The 20,007-nt window shown below is 42.9% G+C and overlaps 2 protein-coding genes across 3 annotated transcripts in view; both read left to right on the forward strand.

The window, feature by feature from the left end:
• The first annotated feature begins 3,304 nt into the window (after positions 1-3,304).
• On the forward strand, positions 3,305-13,602 carry rp2 (RP2 activator of ARL3 GTPase). The gene is made up of 5 exons (XM_088913241.1): positions 3,305-3,553; positions 5,901-6,566; positions 10,847-10,961; positions 11,936-12,021; positions 12,313-13,602. Exons 1-5 carry the CDS (start codon positions 3,431-3,433, stop codon positions 12,394-12,396), a joined length of 1,074 nt encoding a protein of 357 aa, XP_088769367.1. The 5' UTR covers positions 3,305-3,430; the 3' UTR covers positions 12,397-13,602.
• Positions 12,621-20,007, forward strand: part of jade3 (jade family PHD finger 3) — a 28,445-nt gene continuing 21,058 nt past the window's right edge. Inside the window, exon 1 of one of the 2 annotated variants that reach the window (XM_088913240.1) lies at positions 12,621-12,740. The gene's annotated coding sequence lies outside the window, so the exon portion shown is untranslated. Of the gene's footprint in view, positions 12,741-15,660; positions 15,784-20,007 lie in introns of those variants that run through there. The other variant, XM_088913239.1, reaches the window with a different exon arrangement.

Genomic DNA, 20,007 nt, shown 5'->3' on the forward strand with positions numbered 1-20,007 from the left:
TTTAGAGATCGTGTGGGATAAAAAAGTGAAAATCCAGCTCCCCTCAAGGACCAGAGTTCCCATATTGAACAGATAAATTGCTTACTTGTTCAATACGTTGTAAATATTCTTACACTTTAAAAGGGGGACCTGTAAAACTCACTGGGTTATGATTCTCCATGGAGGATTAGAGGACTGGAGGCGTTTGTTTTAAAGTAAAAAGAAAAATAATTCTCAGTACTTTTTTCCTCTTTTTCGTTCCATTAATGACTCCAGATAAAAGTGGAACACTTACAGCTTAGCTTTACAGTGATGTCTGCTTGATAATAAAATGTTTTTCATTTTTTTCTAAAAAAACTGTGACGTGGTTTTGGACAATAAATGAGAGGTTGAGAAAAAACAGTGGCAGTTGTGTGCTATTTAAAAGTCATAAATCAAGAGTTGAAGCAGTATATACAAATGCATTATAAAAATATTTATAAATATGCTATTGGTACAGATTAGTAAAAGTATTATACAGTAGGTTCATTTATTTTAGGATGGTATGTTATACTATTCATTTGAACATATATTCTGTATCTACACACCTATCCTATGTCTTCTGTTGTTTTTTAATGCTCCTGCTTCGATCTCCTAATTGGCATCAGATGGCAGACCCCATATGGAACAGGATTATCTGTCTGGCTGGCACCCTGGAAAAGAAGTTACACCTTCCACATGCCACTTCTCCAATGGACACGGCCTCTCAATTAAAAGATCAGGATTCTGGTGTATGTGTGTGTACAGATACTTAAGTAGACCTACCATCAATCGGTGTAGCGGCAGAAAAAAAACAGTATCGGTCACTGTGTAAGCGTTTAGTAAGAATTCTATATCATTTTAGATTTAAATACAGTGTGTTTACACATGATAGGAATTTAAAGAGTTAAACTGGTCTGAGTATATAATAATTACCTTGCAACACTACACACCATACAGCACACTACAATACAACACACAACACCAAAACAAAGCAGAGAACACACCACAACACCACATCACTGAAAGCACCACGACACCACAAAACACATGAACACTGCAACACCACACAACACATCACAACACCACACATCACACCACAAAACCACACAACATACTACAACACCACATCACAGAATGCACTACAACACCACAAAACACACCACACAGCACACCCCAACACCATACAACACACAGCAAACCACAGAACAACAGACCACAACACCACACAACACACTTCACCACATCACAGAACACACCACCACAAAACACACTACACAGCACACTGCAATACCACACAACACATCACAACACCACATCACAGAACACACCGCGACACTATACATCACACAACACCACAACAACGCAACATGTAACACTACATAACACCACAAAACGCATGACACAGAACACTGCAACACCACACAACACATCACAACACCACATCACAGAACAAACCGCGACACTACACTATCATACAACACCACAACAAACCACAGAACACACCACAGATGTCAGAATGTCATAACAAATAACAGTCTCTTGGGGCCACATCTGAGACTCAGGGTGGATGGCTTGACTGTTCACACCCAGGCTGGCCAACAGTGGCCTGCCCTTTGCTTTCTCACACAGCAGCAGAGCACGTGTGCCAACATCTCCCAGTGTGTTTCACAAATTTCCATGACACACTTTGAGTCAGCGACTCAACCTACAGTTGGCCAATGACCAGTGTAAATAACACGCAGTGGTTTCTTTGAATCCGGAAAAGCTACTGTTTCACTTCTGAGAATAAACAATGAAGCAAGAACCAGAAGGCACAAACAGAAACCATGTGACATTTGAAGTAAGAAAAGGGGACACACCTTTACCCAAAGGGTTGTGGGAGTCTGGAACAAGCTGCACAGCATTGTAGTGTTGAGGTCGATACCCTGGTTTCTTTCTAGAAATGGAAAGATGAGATTTTGGGGCCGATTACGTACAAACTACCAAGGAGGGTTAGGGGATCGACTGGTCTCCTCTTGCTTGTAACCTTGCTTATGTTTCTACATACCGGCCAAGAGATCTTGCCAACTGCCATTAGGATGTGAAATTTCTTTGGGGGTGACAATGGCAGCTCCTTCTACCATTATGACTCAGCTCTGGTCTTGGGGCTCAGAGGTGAGCCCACGCCTGCGATAACAGAGACAGACACTTTGCTGAATCAGTGCTGAAGAGCTCCAGCCACCTTGCACTGGACTCCATACTCTGGTTCCAGTCTTGCAAGCTGAGATGTTGCAGTGTGAATCTGACAGAGATGTTTTGATATGCCAAGATATGCATAAATAATGGGTTCAATGCTTTCAGCTCAAGTGTCATACTCTTTTACAGGTGCTGGAGAGATCAGCATGCCTGCCGCAAAGATGATTATTTTTGGACTAGCTGCTTCTTAGGAGTTTTCTACACCTGGGATGATCTTAAGTCACTTCTCTGCCATGTTTAAAGTTCTTTGTCCTGTCGAATATGAGCGGCGTCTTCCTAATGGCAGAAGCAACAATGCATCCATTAATTTGTTTTGCAGGGTAATCATAAATCATTCACCTATAGTGTCATGAAGGTTAAATTGGACATGAATTATAAATGTAGTTACTAGATGTAGCTCACTTATGCATATGTACAATTAATCCTTACACTTATATAACACTTTTCTCCACTCAAAGCGCTTTACAGGTAATGGGGACAGCCCTCCACCGTCACCAATGTACAGCCCCACCTGGATGATGGGATGGCAGCCAAAGGTGCACCAGTACGCTCACAACACACCAGCTATCAGTGGGGAGGAGAACAGAAACGTTTACAGTGTCTGCTGTGTGTCAATGTACTGTGTGTATGTGTGTAGTGAAGTTTTGCCCTCGATTGAGCAGGACAGATATAAGGTCCAGGGCTCCACCACTATCACGGATTATCGGAAAACACTTTCAGTAAAATGTTCATGACTGACACACAACTTAAATATTTTTAACATTAAAAATACCACTAAGCGTCAGAAACAACGCAAAAAAAAGGCTACAATTCTATCAGAATGAGTGAAGTGCAACGGCACACTTACAAGAAGGATCTCTTAACGTGATGGTTTAGTCATTGTCATGCTCAGTGTGACCAGAGCTAAGCGCTGATTGGCCCGTTATCGCTTTCGTATGTCCGTCGAGTGTCGCCTGCCATTGGCTTTCCTGTTCCCAAATATCGAGTCACAGGAAGCGCTGATTGGCTCACTCCCTGCGTGGGGCGGGGCAATGCTGTTCCAGGCGGAAAGGGAGCAGAGCAAGGGGGGAGAAAGGGAGTTGCGAACGTACTGAGAGCAACTATCGACGGGCAGGTGGAGCGCAGCCTTGTCTATTTGTTTACCTTCCCTCCTTATCATAATACCCTCAAAAAAAGTGACGAAGGGACCTCCAGCATGGGCTGCTTTCATTCGAAGAAATCCAAAAGGAAATCCGAAAAGGAGTCATCTACGACCACGGCGAGCATACCCAACGCCGAAGAGACGCCAAAACAGTACAGCTGGGACAAACGCGAGAAGGTAACGTGATTTCGGCAGTTAAAAAACAACATTTTATTCGCTCTTCGCTCGTCGCTGTGAGAGCTCGACCCCGGGAGAAGTCGAACGCATGTGATTACTCAACGCAGAGGTAGCCTAACAGGAGGGAGAGGACTGACGTGCTGTAAAACTGATCACCAGCGATCCAGCCTCCCGGCAGCGAGGTGCGACCCAAGCGACGCAGGCAGTTCCCAAGCTGGTCGTTGTCGTGTTGTGTTGCTGAGAATAGGCGCTGTGTTACGAGCAGGGGGTTCTGGCTAAAGTCTGGCAAATTGTTCGGTACATCACGTTAAGTTGGGCAGCCCCCTTCTCATCTGTACCCTCAGCTCTTTATCGGATTAGAATCGATATCTTAATGCGTTACGCGTGCCGCACGGTGGGTTGAAGGGTTCTGCGCTCTTGGATGGAAAAACCACTGAAATGCTGTGATTTCAGTTGTGTTGACAGCCAGGTTTTTCGTTGTGCGCCGAGTCAGGTTGTGTTTCTGAGTGCACTTCTGATCTGTGTTAAGAGAACCCCCCCCCCCCTCCTCTCAGACCGCGGTTGACAACAACCCAACAACCGCTGTCAATAATAAAAACAGCAATAATAATAATTATAATAACTATTACAGTTGTTGTTGTTCTTTTATGTGTCTCAATTCTACGATTTTGTTGTACAAGTTTGCGGTTAAGTCTAATATCTGTAACTTTGCAAGCATGTACACTGAAATAACATGTTTAGGAATAGGCGGCACGAGATGTTCGGGTTGAAGGGAGATAATGTCCGACAAACGTAACCTTGTAAATGTCGTCAACCCACCCTACATGACGCGTCTTCCACATGTTACTTCCATTTCATTCTCTGATCTTTCTAACTCGCTAGTATCCGGGGTTACCTCAGACCCGAGTGGCGTCTACTCGCACCGAGTAGGGTTTCCCGAAACAGGAAGAACAAAACCCGAGAACGGTTGTTTCTTTCGCTTTCTTGTACGCCGGAATGAAATAAATCTGAAAGTCCAGAAAAGGGAACTGCTGTCAGCGTGCGTAGGTCGTCCTGACAGTATGTGCTGGTCTAGAAGTGTCTGCCACACCCATACACGGCGCAGAAGCGCAAGTTTCTCGATCTTCAGGCTGCTGGGTTCGTCAGCGGGAGTCCCCGGTCTACTGGTGTGCGTAATTCGCAGAGCTCAGCTGGACTAACCCCCCCCCCCCCCCCAAAAAAAAAAAGTTTATAGTAGTTTTTTAATGTCCTACCCCAATTACATTTTTTTTCTTAGGAATGATTCTGATGATTATTTATTGCTTGTGATGTTTTTCAAGCTAATAAGCCATGCCTGTCAATCCTTCTAATCGCTTTTCTCCTGCTTGTTGCCATCTGACATCAGTTGATTGTCAGTCTAGACTGATTCTGGATGGAAAGCCTTCTGTGGGGAGTCTGCATGTTAACGTGTGTTTTCACTGGTTTTTTTGTTTGGCGTGCTGTCCAGGTTAATTGGTGTCTCTGGTGGCATCTGATGCAGGGAGTATTGTCACTTTGCTTTCTATGCTTCCAGGATAGATGCGGGTTTGCAGTAATTTTCCATTCCTGCTTTATCAAATTCCTGTCAATTTTCTATCAATATTCCTGGCAAGCAATGGGTGCAAGATGGGATACACCCTGGACCAGACTGGTCCATCACAGGGCACACACCGACACAAACACCCACACACTCAGGCCAGGGCCTGTTTTCCCAACATCCCAGCTCGTCAAGTCTTTGAAGTCGAGCAGCAGTATTCCTGGGATCGTTCTCTGGATGAATGGATGGAGTTTGCATGCAGTAATACACATTTGTCCAAGAAAAAAAAGAGGAAGTGGGATACAGAGCAACGTGTGCACTTTGTAACTTTGCAGAATGTACTGTACATCGCTTTGTAGCACTAATTTGTACTATAATTAACTTCCCATTTTGTTGAATGCTTGTTGTATGTTATTGCTTTTGAGGATTATGATCTTAGCGAAATCATTTCTTCTCGGATTTGTTGTTATTACCCAGCTCCCTGGAAAAGAATAGGATTTTCTTGCACCAGCTGTTCCCCTACACCTCTCCATGCTGCTTGTGTAATAATTCCGTGGCTCTTTGCCCTCTGCAGCTACACGACCTGGCAGAAATGTGAGCCGTCTCTTACTGCGGATTATGCGATTGCCGCAGGTTGCAGAATCTCGCAATTTTAAAGTCTTCCGATTGTAGTCTGTAGACCGTTGTGTTGTGCTGGGTGGCATTTGTTCATCAGCTTGCTTATACCGTAATAAAAGCAGTGTTGTCTGCTTTGGTGTCTTGTGTTTTTCTAATACGCGGTGCTTCTTGCAGGTTGATCCCAAGGACTATACGCTGGCTGGTCTCAGGGATGACACAGCAGGCCGTCTCCCCGGCAAACTGAACGGCCAGCAGTTTGTGATCCAGGACTGCGAGAACTGCAACATCTATATCTTCGACCACTCTGCCACCATCACCATCGACGACTGCACAAACTGCAGGATAGTGCTGGGGCCAGTCAAGGGAAGCGTGTTCTTCCGGAACTGCCAGGACTGCAAGTGCGTGGTGGCCTGCCAGCAGTTTCGCACCCGGGACTGCAAGAAGATGGATGTCTTCCTGTGCTGTGCCACCCAGCCCATCATCGAGTCCTCCACCGGCATGAAGTTCGGCTGCTTCCAGTACTACTACCCGGAGCTCGCCTTCCACTTCAAGGACGCCGGCCTGAGCATCTTCAACAACAACTGGAGCACCGTCCACGACTTCACGCCCGTCTCCGGGGAGACCAACTGGGGCCTGCTGCCCGAGGACGTGGGCGTGGAGGACTACGTGCCGGCGCCCGACACCGACGAGTTCAAGTCCGTCAGGGTGGCCGCCTCCGCCGGCCGGAGCATCGTGCCCGTCACCCGCGGCCAGCGGCCCAAGGGCAGCGAGGAGTCCTGCCTCTTCGTGTTTTTCGCGGGCGATTACACGACGGCCAACGCCCGGAAGCTCATCGACGAGGTGGGGAGGTTTCCTTGCTCTGGAAAGGGTGGACGGGTTTGTCCGTCTGCACTTGACGATCTGTCGCTTTGTTTTTTGTTTGTTGTTGCCCCTGCAAACGAGTGTGGTTTTCAGGTCTTAATCTGGGCCTTTTAACTGTGGAGCATATCCACCCAGTAGCGCATAGGGTCACTCTTCACATGACATTCAAACTTCCTGTTATTTATTACCACTTTATACCATACGGTGTCGCGGCCAGCAACGAGCGCGAGGCAAGGTACGCCCTGGATGGGATACCAGTCCATCACCGGGCAAGTGCAAGCCAGTCATAGATGGGGACAATTTGGAGGTCATGGTAAAGGCCGAGTGGGGAAACCCGGCCCGGACAATGGGATTTCTCTCTACTCCGACTGAGAGATGCCCAGGGATCTTTATTGACCACTGAGAGTAAGGACCTCGGTTAAACGTCTCACCCGAAAGATGGCACCCACTACAGTATAGTGTCCCCGCCACTATACCGGGGCATTAGGACCTACACAGACCGCAGGGTGGGCGCCCCTCGCTGGTCCCACTAACACCACTTCCAGCAGTAACCATAGCTTCCCAGGAGGTCTCCGATCCAGGTACCGACCAGGCTCAACCCTGCTTAGCTTTAGTGAGTTGCCAGTAGAGAGCTGCAGGGTGATATGGCTGCTGGCTGCATTTTGAATGATTTTTAAGAAATTGGGTAGTGCCTTTTTGAATGCAGTGAACAAAAGAATGCTCACACGAAGGACCGTAAGTTTAGTCCTGGAAATGCTTATTCATATTCTCAACTGGTTATTTTAGGATGCATTTCCATTCTCTGGAAAGAAAGGAAGCAGTGGTCCTCTGGAAAAGGCAGTGGATAGGGAGCAGGACAGAACTAGTGGATCAGGAAGCTTTTTAGAAGGTTTTGTAGAAATCTTGGTGCATCAGCTAGAGTAGGCGGGGCTGGGTGTGACACGGGAAACTACACGCTTGTCGTGATTGTGAGTGTTCCCTCTGTGTGCATCACGGCATTTCAGTCCTGACAGAAAGCCACTGAAAAGGAATCGAGAAGTGGCAAAAAAATAACAAAACCGTGGCTGGCACTGATTTACAATGTGAGACTAGACCACGCCATTAAAACTATGGGCTTCAGGATTTCTTTACTGCTCTGTGTCATGCTCTGCTCTTTAAAAGCGAGAAGGCTCTTCATTCCACCCTGTGTGTGTGGGGGGTGATTCATTTGCTTAATTTGATTTATTTACATAATTGATAATTTGTGATTAATAATTGGAACACTCTGTACTTCATGTATGTTATTTTGCCCAAGAGGGTAAAAGGGCAGGAAGATCAAATTAGAGGATTCACAGAGTATTGACACAAGTGCCTATTTTCTGTCTATTTTAATCAAAATTCTCAAAGAATAATGGGTAAAAGGTGTATACACTCACTCCACTAGTCACTGCTGATCTAACATTTAGTCAGGTCATACTAAACTGGATCTTTCCTGGGGGCACCTAGCCCAGCAGGGTTCAATTCATCAAGTGCTTATGCCTTGTTAATCTCGAGAAGCCATCTTGAACACTGAAAGGTGGAGGAAGGAGTGTGGTGTATTTTATGTGTAATTTCCTCCTGATTGTTTCGGCAAAAGTTTCTTCTTTTTGCAAGTTTAAAAATAACTTCAGTGCACTAGATCTCTGCTGTGTTTTTACCGTGTTCAGTAAACATTAGCTTAGGCAAGAGTTGACAAAAGTTTGCGAGCCAACAGAAAATCTAGGATCTGGTCCCACTAACACCACTAGTGTTCAGATAGCTGAACACAGTGAGCTAAACTCCACTGCCACACTAGCTCTCGATAAGAACTCATATCCCTAGTCTCTCCTTTCTCCATCTATTGTGCCTTAGATTTCTGTTACAGCACAGTTTATTAGTTTTATGATAACAGTCTGGGGCCTTACAGGTTGTTCTCTTTGAGCATCTGAAAAACAAAACGCACCCATCCAACCAGAAGAGAAAATGGGTTTCTGCCCAAACTGGTCAAATTGTATGACTGCAGTCAGGCTGGCAGACTCATCTTTGTGTTTGGGAAAAAAAGCAGTGTAGCCTGACATGGTTTCCAAGCTTTGCTTGTGCCCAGACAGCAGTTAACCACATGTATAGCCATGTTATCTGACCTTATTTGTGACCATATGTTAAGGTATTGTATTTAACCCATTTTAAACCACTAGAGAAATAAGGTTAAAATAAGTACTAATCTAATTAATCATACATGAGATTTTTAGGACACTGTACAAATGTGGTGTGACGTACTGACTTAACATACCCAAATTAGGAATGTCGAATCCTTGCCCCCATGACTATAATATGTGCCCAAGGTTTTTGTGCAGACCCAAAAAAATATTGTGAGAAGCCAAATTCTCTCTGACCAGTCCTCTGTATGATTCAGAAAGTAAGTCTGGGAGGAACAAGTCAGAGTCCCAGTTCCACTGTATCTGCTTCAAAATGTGGAACTTCACACTGGGATTGGTAGTAACAAGTCTAAAAACAAACCTTTTGCAGCGTCAGACAGAATATAAAAGATCTTATCCACTTGTAGACACACAGGTGTTTAGGTCCTAAACAAAAAACCTGTTTTCCCTTTTGCCCTTATCTGTAGCTGATTGTCTTATCTCTGATTGGCCTGGTTAAAAAAATCCTGATCAGTGCTTCGAGAGAATGACACTGCCTGCAGTTCTTGGGTGACTCTAAAGAGTGAGGGCAAAACCTTTCCTTAGTCGTACTGTAAAGTGCAGAGCAGTAGCAGTATCTGAAGAGGGTGTTAATTGGATTCGATGCTACTATGGTAACGGATGACAGTTATGTAGACTATTGTTGCCACAGTAACGGCTTGCAGCCGTATAGGAGGCTCGAGCCTACACTGAACAAAACGATCGCTTATGGGGCTGCGATTTCTTCCTAAACACTTGTTTGGTAAATAAACTCTTTAATGCGTTTGTCACAAAAATGTTCCATACAGTACATATTTCCATTACGTGTGAGAGTCTGATCATTTCCAGTTGATCCTATACATCAACGTAATATTATTAGTGAATCCCTGATTCTTTTGTATCCATTAGTAATTTCAAATGAGGCCTCTCCCCATGTCGGATACTTCCCTAGAGACCTTATTCATGAAGGAGTGTTGCTCACATTGCACCAGCTGATTTCCTCTGAATCTTAATGACATCTGTGCTGACAAAGTTCCCTTCTTCTGATTCTGCCTTCGTTTAAAAGTCATCTCAAGATTTAGTCAGTTCATATGAAGGAAGTCAGTGATTGTCACTGGATTTGACAAATGCTTGCATTTTTAAGATATTCCTCATTTTGTTATGGTTCCATGGAGGTTTATGTGATCCTTTTGGTCACATTTCTGTGTTTTTGTTTTTTTTTTACTTTTCATTCCGAGGATGGGGGTAGGACAGCAGTGGTCCATGCTTTGTTTAGCACTCGTGTTAAAGTTGCAGTTCCCAGTATGTGACAATCGCTTGATTTGTATGCGAGCAGTAGGAAGACGTTCTCTTTGCTAGTTTGCAGTAAATCTGTAGTTCACCATTCTCAGTTTCTACATGGAAGTTATTTTTTTTTCTGTCACAGGATGTAGTATTTATGCCATGGATGTCAAACCATATGCAGAAATGGGCTGTAATGAATTTGTTTTTGAACATCGATCATTTTGTGTGTTTCAGTGTCCACAGGCCGAAAAGCCAATTCTTACACATCCTATTAAAGCACAGAAAAATGTATGAAGGAACAAGTAATAGGTTTATTCCATGCTGAAAAGAGAAGAGAGAAAACGCTGTGAAGTCTTCTTCAGGTGTCTTCAGGTTTCACACTTCTTAAGGTGTGAAAAATGTATTAGGCATTTTTTGGCTGACTTGTCTATTCAAAGTGCCATTTGTACAGAGCACATTAAGTGTAGTACCTTGCTCAAGCAGGGTCTCTCTTGTAGTTTGAACCTATGAACCGCCAGTTTCAAATCTAGCACCCTGACCACACCCCCACAGCTTTTAGTTTTGCTGTACATCCGTTTTTACTCTAGAAAAAGCACTTTAAAACTTTTGCTATCTATATGGGGAAGAGGTTCAGACTATTTAGATGTTTTGTTTTAGTTTTTGTGTGACACCTGAAACTTTCAGCATTGTTGTAGATAAAAACATCCAAGATGCCTACAGATTAATCTGTAATTGTACGGTTACTGTGATTTTTTTACAAATCTAATGTGCAAAATATTTGTGTGACTATCTGTCCCAAAACAGGCAGTAGGGAAAGGCTTTGCACTGATTCAAACGAAGGAGGTCTCAATGCGCCCAGAAGATGCCAGCCGAGTTTTTCAGCAGAATGCAGAAGAGTTCAGTGAACTTATAACAAAAGGTATTTTTGTTTTGAAAGCATTTTGAATAAGAAGCGAGTTCTTATTAGCTACCCTAGAAAACTACGTGGAAGTGATTTCAAGCAGAGATCAAGAAGCACTTACACAAAGGGTTGTGGGAGAATGGCACAGGTTACCCGGCCAGGTTGTTGAAGCTGTCGAAGAAGATTCTTCACTCAGGTTAGGTGTGGTCAAGCCGAGTCCTTTATTCATGCGCATGAGGAGGATAAGATCATGCAGACCTGAGAGCAGTCTCTCATACAGATCTGTAAAAATCTATCCCCCCGAGATGGTAAATGCAATAAGTTTTATACAGCAGATTCACACAGGAAAGCTCACTCTAAGTTTCCATATTAGGAGATGTTTTTTCCTCTCTACAAACATTTCTTTGTATCTTACCACGTTCTTCTTAAGAAGCAATTTTACCTTGCATATAGACAAAAAAAGAAGTAAGCGAAGAAGTAAGGTGTGAAAATGAGCTAGATACTTTGTGGTTGTAATATTAATGTCAAAAGGTCAAATAATATGCCTGAATTATCCTTTTATACTGTTGCTAAGCAAAAAGCATATGAGCTAATACAAATAGTCACTATTTTATATAATTAATAAAAGAGGCAAATGCTAAAATGCTTCCTCAGCCAATATCCTGGCTTCTTCCAAGAAACACCTGCATGAGATTCTTGCATAAGTAACAGTAATAACTGACTTCCAAACAGGCTAGATGGGCCAAAAGACCTTCTCCCTTTTGTAACTTTTCTCATGCATTTAAAGAAGAATTGAGGCCTTGGAGAGGTGTTAAAGCAATTTTAGGAAAAGTGTTTTTTATCACTGCCTTGAATGATAAAGCAGGTAGAAAACTGCTTCAAATGTCAAACCTGAATTTAGCGTACAAGCGTAAAAGCATCTGTGCTGATTTCTGTGAAGAGTGTTTTTTGCTCTTTTTTGCATCCCTTTATCTTGTTTTGCTCCTGAACAGGCCCAGTGGTGGCGCTGGAGTTCAATGGAGAAGGTGTCGTGGAGGCATGTCGCCAGGTTGCAAATGAAGTCTTCAGTGGCACCAAGGTAAGCCAGCACTGTGTGGTAACAGATACCAAATAGTTAACTAGTAGATATTGCCTGGGCAAATATGAAATATTAATTTGTTGTGTGAACAACTCACTGTACATTAAAAAGATTGTACATCTTTATAGCACAGATGTGTGGGTGGTGCAGTTTGGGATCTGGAAGAAATATTTAAAGCAATCCTACCGTTTCTGTGAAACATCAATGCACTTGCTATCTAAGGGTGTGGGTGTGCTGTCTGACATGAGGGTGACTGTTAGGTCATCATATTGTTGCTGTCTGCTCCCCTAGGTGTTCGTTTCTGAAAGCAAGACCTCGTCTTCAAGAGATGTAGACAATTTCTTCAACTTTGCAGACATGCAGATGGGAATGTGAAGACTACGAATCATTGCAGGCCTCGGTTGTATTTTTTTTTAAAGTATCACCTTTTCTAAAACTGGCAGTATTGTGGTTTTAATCAGTCTGCGACCGTGTAAAATTTTCTAGGTTGGTGACAGATTTTTATTAGGAAATAACCAAAGCTGCACATATTATAACAATGTAGATTAACATTAGCTCTTTTTAAAGAGTTAACATTCTATTAATGACATCTGTATGTGCAGTAATATTGACATGTCTGTTTTGTCTAGCTCTTTCTATTTTATACTTGTAATTGTTGGACCAAATTAGGGACGCATCTCAAAATGAACAAAGTTCTTCACATGGATACAGTAATTAAGGTAAATTCAAACAAAATGTATGTAAATTGCTACATTGTGGATAGAAATGTTTTAGTGACAACACAATTTATCGCTTTTTAATATTTGCTTACTCAAATTATTTATTATTGTGGAAATGTGTTTTGCAAATGACATGTTTAGTGCACTGGTAGTTACATATTTTTGAGACAAGACAATTTTCGTCTAATCATCTACAGATCTTTTTGGCTTTTGGATTTCATACAACATTTGTATAGTTATGTTTGTGTAAATATTTTTGTGAAAAACCTGGATTTTATTTTAAGTTTCAACATTTTATCTGTGAGATACTGCTGGTTATTAATGATTTCATCTTAAATTCCCCTTAAAAAAGGGGAAGGTTGTTATGCCTGTAACAGGTTTTTTTGTCAGATCTCAAGTGAATACAGTGTGAGAAGGATGCTTTTTTGTCATAATCATGTTTTCCAGTACATATTTTTTTTCCAATGTCTTAATTTTTTAATATCACTGATTAGTACTTTTTTCACGAATACAAGTACAGAATGTACATTACACTAACATGTAAAATATTTAATTTATACTTAAATGAATGTCTTGCATCCGTCTCGCAAAAGCCTAATAAGTTTGAAATGCTCTTTTAGTGACCTTTTCTGTATCATAGTGATGTACTCGGCAGTTTTGAAAGGAAAATTATTATTCGACTGAAAGGGCTAAAAGTTTTCTTTTTTTAAAAAAAATATATGAAAATTGTGTGGCTCGTTTTTGTGACCAGGTAGAGCTGTAAACTTAATTTAAAAAAAAAAAGTTTTTGTACAACTAAATGTTACATATTTGTATACATAATTTTATAGTATTAAATGTCAAATGTGATTATAACAACAAACCTTCCTGTTATGTTCACGTTGTGGCAGAGTGCGTTTAAGATTCCGGTATTAATTTCGAGGGGAGGGATTCTCTAAGATCAGCGGTATCAGAATGTGCAGAAATGAAAGAATCTAGCCAGTTCACTATGTAAAGAAGGGCCGCCATGGTGATTAGCACGGCTGTCTGAGCTTTTGGGGTCCTGAGTGCAAGTTTGGACTGGGGTACCTTCTGTAAGATGTTTGCATACGTACGTTTCTCTGGTGTCCATGTGGGTTTTCCCCAAGTGTTTTGGTTTCTTCCCATGGGCCAGAAATGTGCTGCCCATCTTAAATGTCCTCTTTTAAATTCTCCCCGTATGCTGTATGTTGCAAAATGTGGTTCTTCCTCCACTTCTCACAGTTACTGGCAAAAGAAAATGTATTTCAGCAAATTAAGAGGGATCACAAAAATGCATTTCAGCAAATTAAGAGGGTTCGGGAACTTCATCATCTTTAGTTCCCAATTTGAACATCTTTTTTTTTTATTGCCATTTGTGTAACTCACTCGTCCTTCAGCGCAGGAGTGAAGGACTCCTTCACCAGGAGCCAGAGCTCCTCTGACCTGACCAGTCCTTCAACAAGTGATGTTCAAGTGAACATCATGGAATTTTAAGATGCTCTTGTAGACCAGCATTGCAGACGGTAGATGTCAGGGACAAACAGAAATGCTAGTGTGCCGAGTTCAGTCCATGCTCTTGAACATGATGGCCTGCGCAGCTCTGGTCATGTAAGTGGAGAGCGTGCAGCAGCAGCACAACACGTTAATGTCAAACCCACTTTTTCACATAACTGGCTTCATGCCTGAAGGCCAGCAAGTACTGTAGGAACGTTATTGACTGTGGATAGCAGCTGCCTTCTCATCTCGGAAGATACTGTGGCTGTAATCTTGCCATTTGAGACTGCGATACCAAAAGATCTTTGGAGGGTGGAGAAGATGGGTGATTCAGTTGGAATTTTGGGGTCCCGAGTATGACACAAAGTTTCAGCTGTAATAACTAGATAAGACTTCTCAATCCGTGTTGAAGAGCTGGCTGTTATGTAGTAAACGTTACTCTCCGATGACAGTCTTGTGAGCCGTGACGTCAGGTAACCATCTGCCAGATGCTAATGTATAGGGGTTCAAGGACTCCAACATTAATACCACTCTGCAGCCTTGATCCTGTGATGGGGCATCATGCTCTTCACAGTAGAGGTGTCTATTCTGTTTTCATTCAAAGTTCATGCCATCTGGGTCATCTTTGATCAATACTCTGACCTAAACTCTTTTGCCTATTACATTTGTGTTAGATGCTTAGAGGTAATTTCAGTAATTTCTGTAAGAGGTCCCACCCAGATGCGATATTCAGGGACTTTACAAAAACTACTGATGTAAATCAGAAAAATCTCAGATTAGCCACTTAACTTGTTTAGAATTGACTACTACAATTTGATATGATGTTCTGTTTGGATACGTCATAATTTATTTGGGAACATGTCTTGTTTCTAGGTAATGTCTGAATTCCAAAAATCTCTTCAGGCAGTGACTTTGGGGTGATCAGTTGTAAGTTGTGACCAGAAATAAACGTTGCATTCACACTGCTTCTACCAGTCATTTAGGAAGAACACATACGAGAATCTTCACAAAGGTTTTTGGCACTTTTCTGTGCCATTATAGTTGGAAAATATAAAATTGTTTTTGTCTTTTGTGGTGGTTGTATTTACACTAATTGACGTACACATGATAAAATAGGGACAACTCTTAAACAGAGGCAGAGAAGTAGTCGACAATAACCTTTTTAAAAAAAAAGTTACTAGTAACTTAAACCATGTGAACAAAAAAAAAGATTTTGCGATGGCAAGAGTCGTATTCGGCAACAGGACTTTAAATAAAGTTGATTTAAAAGAGATCGGCAGTGCACGGCAAGCAGGAGGGTAACGGGGAGAGAAAAGGCGGAGTCTAAGACCCAGCGGTAGTACTGATAGTACAATAGAGCTGTTGTGCTGCTGAGTGGAAGGGAGATTGCAGGGCTGGGAATGGAGAGAGTGGAATGAAAGGGGGGAAAAAAAGGAGAGAAAACAGCGCGATTGAGCCCTGGGTCGGGTCAGTGGTGAGGGAGAAGGCAGTACGACGGGGGGGGGAAGACGGATCCCAAGCCCCCATCGCTCACACCGGGAGGGAAAAGGTAAGCAGCGCGCTGCAGGAACAATGCTGCCCGTGTCTTCTCAGTGCGGTCGGTGTGTGCCAAGGCTGACTGGCCCCGCTGGGCTTTCTGCACGCAGGGGCCTGCTTTGCCCTCAGTCGGCATGGCCTCTCGCTCTTGTCCTTCGGGAAATCTGGAGTGCGGCGCCCAGCCGGCGAGCGACAGGACGGCGCAGGGTGAGCCCGGGCGGGTGTCCCGCTTTGGATCCGAGGGGGCTGCGAGATCGGTAGACGGTGATGTTGTGGAGTGTGCTTGAGGAAGTGCCGATTTCTCTAGCGCGGCGGTGGTGGCGCCCTTGTTTGCTTTTCGCTCGGTTGTGTGTTGTACTCCCGAGCATGCAGCGAGACTGCCGTTTGGCGCCAAGGCCACTCGATTGCCGGGGAGAAAAACGAAGCGTTTTGTAAATGGGTGGGCCAAGACACCGGCTCCTTCTTTCTTTTCTTTTTTTTTTTGCGTAGGGTTTGCTGTTACGTGTTCCGAACTGGCAGGCGGTCACTTTAAACCCGCCACCGCACTTGGGTTACACAAGCCGAGCGAAATTTAGCCTATATATATATAATGAGCGGGGATGGTAGCTCGTTGTGGGGACAGAAATAGATTGTGCAGCAGCGGAGCGCAAATGGTCACCAACTCAAAACGAGTTCTTTCCGACACACTTGTGGTATGTTTTGGCTAGATTCCTCACTAAGCCACTTAAAGTTTTTTTTTGTAATTAACCCTTTGTCAGACACATGTTTATCACCATTCGCCTTGACCAGCATCCCTGTGTCGCCTGCAAACTGGTTTCTCTATTTGGTGTGCGAAGCTCTTGGTCTGTTGTGATTCTCTGAACGTGTCCGGGCAAGTTTTGGATGGTACATTTTTTTTTTCCCTCCATAGGTCATCTACGGAGAAGGAAAAAGTCGTGCTGCAACTTGTAATGACAGTTGATGTCAATCAAGCTGCATTGCTCCTAGGCCACATGTTTTTTGAGAGGTGTGAATTGAAGCACTGTTGAGGCATGCTGTTTAATTCTCCGATCAGTTTCCGGTCCTTTTGCAGCATTGTCGTTAGCGTTCTGGGCTCATAATTTGACATTTATGGGGCGCAGATCTCTGGTGGGGTTTTGCTGTCGAGTCCTTGAGCCAGGAAGGATTGCTCCAGAAAAAAGGCCAAGTTTCAGCCAGAGTTGTACAACTTTTATCCGTTTGTTTTGGAAAGCAAATTAACTTTGGCTTCCTGTGCGCTGCCTACAATCCTTCATGTAAGCCAACAGTTATGATATTGACTTACATTTCCACGTGGGATTTAATTAATTAGGCTGATGCTTTTATCTAGAGAGATTTACGTTTGTACCTGTTTTCACAGCTGTGCTTTTTTTTCCTGAAGCACTCTGAGTGAGGTAGTTTGCACAGGGGTACAACACCAGTTCCTAGTTTTGAACCCATAGGAGACGGAGACAGACAGGAGTCCAGAGCCCTGACTACAGCCAATAGCACATTGCTAGGGTTGTGAAAAAAAATACTGAAGTGAAAGACAGAAAATTGAGATCTGAAGATTTTATTTAGTTCAGGTGCAAGATTCACAAACACAGTCTTGGAGGCTGCTACCCTTTGTCATAAATCTCTTTTACATAATTTGTTTTCTTTAGATATGTATACATTGATATAGAAAATATGATGAAATATAATTGATAAGCATAAAACATGATATTTGAAAAAGAAAAGGGAGAGACACTAGGTTTCAGTTATGGGACAAGTTTAAATCAAAGCTGAGCTGCCACACACACACCTTGCAGATCCACAATATATGACAGTAGCTTTTTGTCAAAAGTTTCTTGTTTACCCAATAACATTCCACCATCCAGTGTTGGACTTCTAATTACTGACTGTCGGGAGAATTGACATTTAGATTTAACCAGGCTTAAGTCCTTTCGTTGCCAGTTTCTTGATAGTTACAGCAAATGTCTTGCACTGGCACAGCGCTGCAATAAGGGACCAGTTCTTCAAGGTGGCTGGGGTAACTGGGCTGCTGCTGTAAAAAAAGCACCACTAGAAAAATGTGACGAAGTGTACTAAATTGAGACAGAGTGGCCAATTTATATTTAGGTAACGAGTCTTAATATGTCACACTTTCATCTTAAGCGTCTTAAGTGTTGAGGTTTACTTGTTAGATGTACTTTTTTAGTGTGAAAATGTGTTTTTGACGTTTCTGGATACAGCTCAAAGATATAACCGTTTAACGCCCCCTTTTTAGTGAAAATATCAATGATTTACTTTTTGGTGATCAGTTTGTTTTTTCCTTCTCGGAATATGTTGCAACCTGGACTCAAAAAATCTCTGGGCCTCCTGAGCGGTTCGGCTGAGCGTGGGTTGGGTTCGGTGGTTCAGGCATTGTCATGTCGTGAGCCAGCGGTGGGCGGGATCCTCCGGTCAGTGGTGCGCTGTTGGCGCCAAAGGTGGGCGGGCCAGAGGAACCTGCATGGACTTCCTCTTTCTCCCGTGTGCGGTGGCATGGTTTGCAGCTGTCAGCCAAATCTTAGAACACCTTACGATACTCAATTTACGATTTACCTTACGATCTCAATTTAGAAAAACCCTCAAGGAATCGGGCTTGTTATTCACAATAACATGGTCATTTTAATTTTTTTTTCTTGGCTCACATGTACACTGCGACATGGTGGTAAACAAAACTACCATGTTATGTCCTGGGTTGCGACTTCATAAATATTGTGGGCAAAAAAAAAAGGATTCTTACACGGAGCGACTTCCTACTTTTAAAGTAGTGGCTCTCTAAAGTCGCTCTTGCCTTGGGAATTGAGCTGAGTAGTTACTGATTCCTCTCAAATCTGCATGTTGTTTTTATCTCTCTCTTAGGAGGCCTACTGTGTGCTCACAGTAGGAGTGTGTCTTATTTTTCCTGGTTAGCCAGCCATGTGACTAGAAGTGCAGGATCATATTCCAGTCCACTGTCAATGAGAACCATTCTCTTATTTAGGCTAGTGTTACAAGTTATACTTGCTTTTCGTTTTTTTTTGTTGTTTTTTTTTCTTTCCAGTAGAAGGGTAGTCTCTTTCTTAACTAAGACCCAGTTGTGTAGTTTCTGCCCTGCTCTCTAAGCAACACCCTCTGAGGCACAGCACCGCTATTTTAAGAACCCTGCAAATTGCTGTGCTGTTCAGTAGTTGACACTTGCTCTTGACAAGTAGGAAATGTAATATTTTCATCATTGCCTAATCAGCATCGTGATAATTCACAGATCCGGACCTTAAATTTGTTTTGTTACTGATGGCAGAACCAGCTTCTCTTGGTACTGGCCCAGGTTATCAATGAGGAATGATTAACACGGAGACCTCTGTGGCATCTAGCCAATGTCTTGCTATTCTATGGGTTATTCCCTGTGATTTTTGTTTCAATGGTACTTTGCAACTGTTTGATGATGCCTCCTATTTTGTTGAAACCACACCAATCATAAAAACAGCTGTCTCTGGAGCTAAGCATCGGTGGAGCTGAGGGTTAGAACGTGCAGGATTTAATTGATAAAACCTGGATAGGTCTCTGTAACAGATAAACCATCCCAAATTCAACCTTAAAAAAATCCATTAAACGGATCTTCTACATGTTGAAGTGGAAAACAAAATGGGTTTCCCTAAATAAGCACCAGTAGAGGTGACAAAAGAGCAAAAGATTCCTTTCATCCTTGTGCTCCTAGGATCTGCTGATTATTTAGGAATGTATATATTGTCTTTGTCTCATGGGGGTCTGTTAGGTTTCTTACAGGGGGCTTCGCAGTAAAAAGGCTTTAGTGTTTGAGGCTAGTTTGCAGAAGGTGGAACTCAAATATACTTTTCATTTGCCTTTCCCCAGTTTTAAGTACTTCAGCCTGTGTTGAAGATAAAGTGATTTGTTTGGAGATGAAAAAGGGCCTGTGTTAGCAGACCTCCATTGGTAACTACATACAGCTGCACCAAACAACTCCCATCAAAGAAGAAAGACTTGCTTGTTTTGGTATCATGTGTGGTCTCTGCCATTTGTACAAACCAGAGCAGCCTCACAGGCAAGGTGAGGGAGAGCGCACCACTACGTCTGTGACTAAAGCTGTAGACAGACAAAGGAAGGTTTGCTTTATTTTTTTTCTCTTGCCGTTGAAGACTTGCAATCCACACAGCAGTTCTCAGAACCTCTGGTCTTTGCCTGTGGATTCTGCCTGCATCTCAACTTGTAAAAT

The sequence above is a fragment of the Atractosteus spatula genome, chromosome 4, assembly GCF_055471065.1.
Source record: "Atractosteus spatula isolate fAtrSpa1 chromosome 4, fAtrSpa1.hap1, whole genome shotgun sequence".
NCBI classification, from domain to species: Eukaryota; Metazoa; Chordata; class Actinopteri; order Semionotiformes; family Lepisosteidae; genus Atractosteus; species Atractosteus spatula.

Excerpts from the sequence above, each read along its gene's own strand:
- rp2 (XM_088913241.1), top strand. The coding sequence starts at position 3,431 with ATGGGCTGCTTTCATTCGAAGAAATCCAAAAGGAAATCCGAAAAGGAG. Across the intron at positions 3,554-5,900 it reads GCTGGGACAAACGCGAGAAG|GTTGATCCCAAGGACTATAC; the intron begins GTAACGTGATTT and ends TGCTTCTTGCAG. Across the intron at positions 12,022-12,312 it reads AAGTCTTCAGTGGCACCAAG|GTGTTCGTTTCTGAAAGCAA; the intron begins GTAAGCCAGCAC and ends CTGCTCCCCTAG.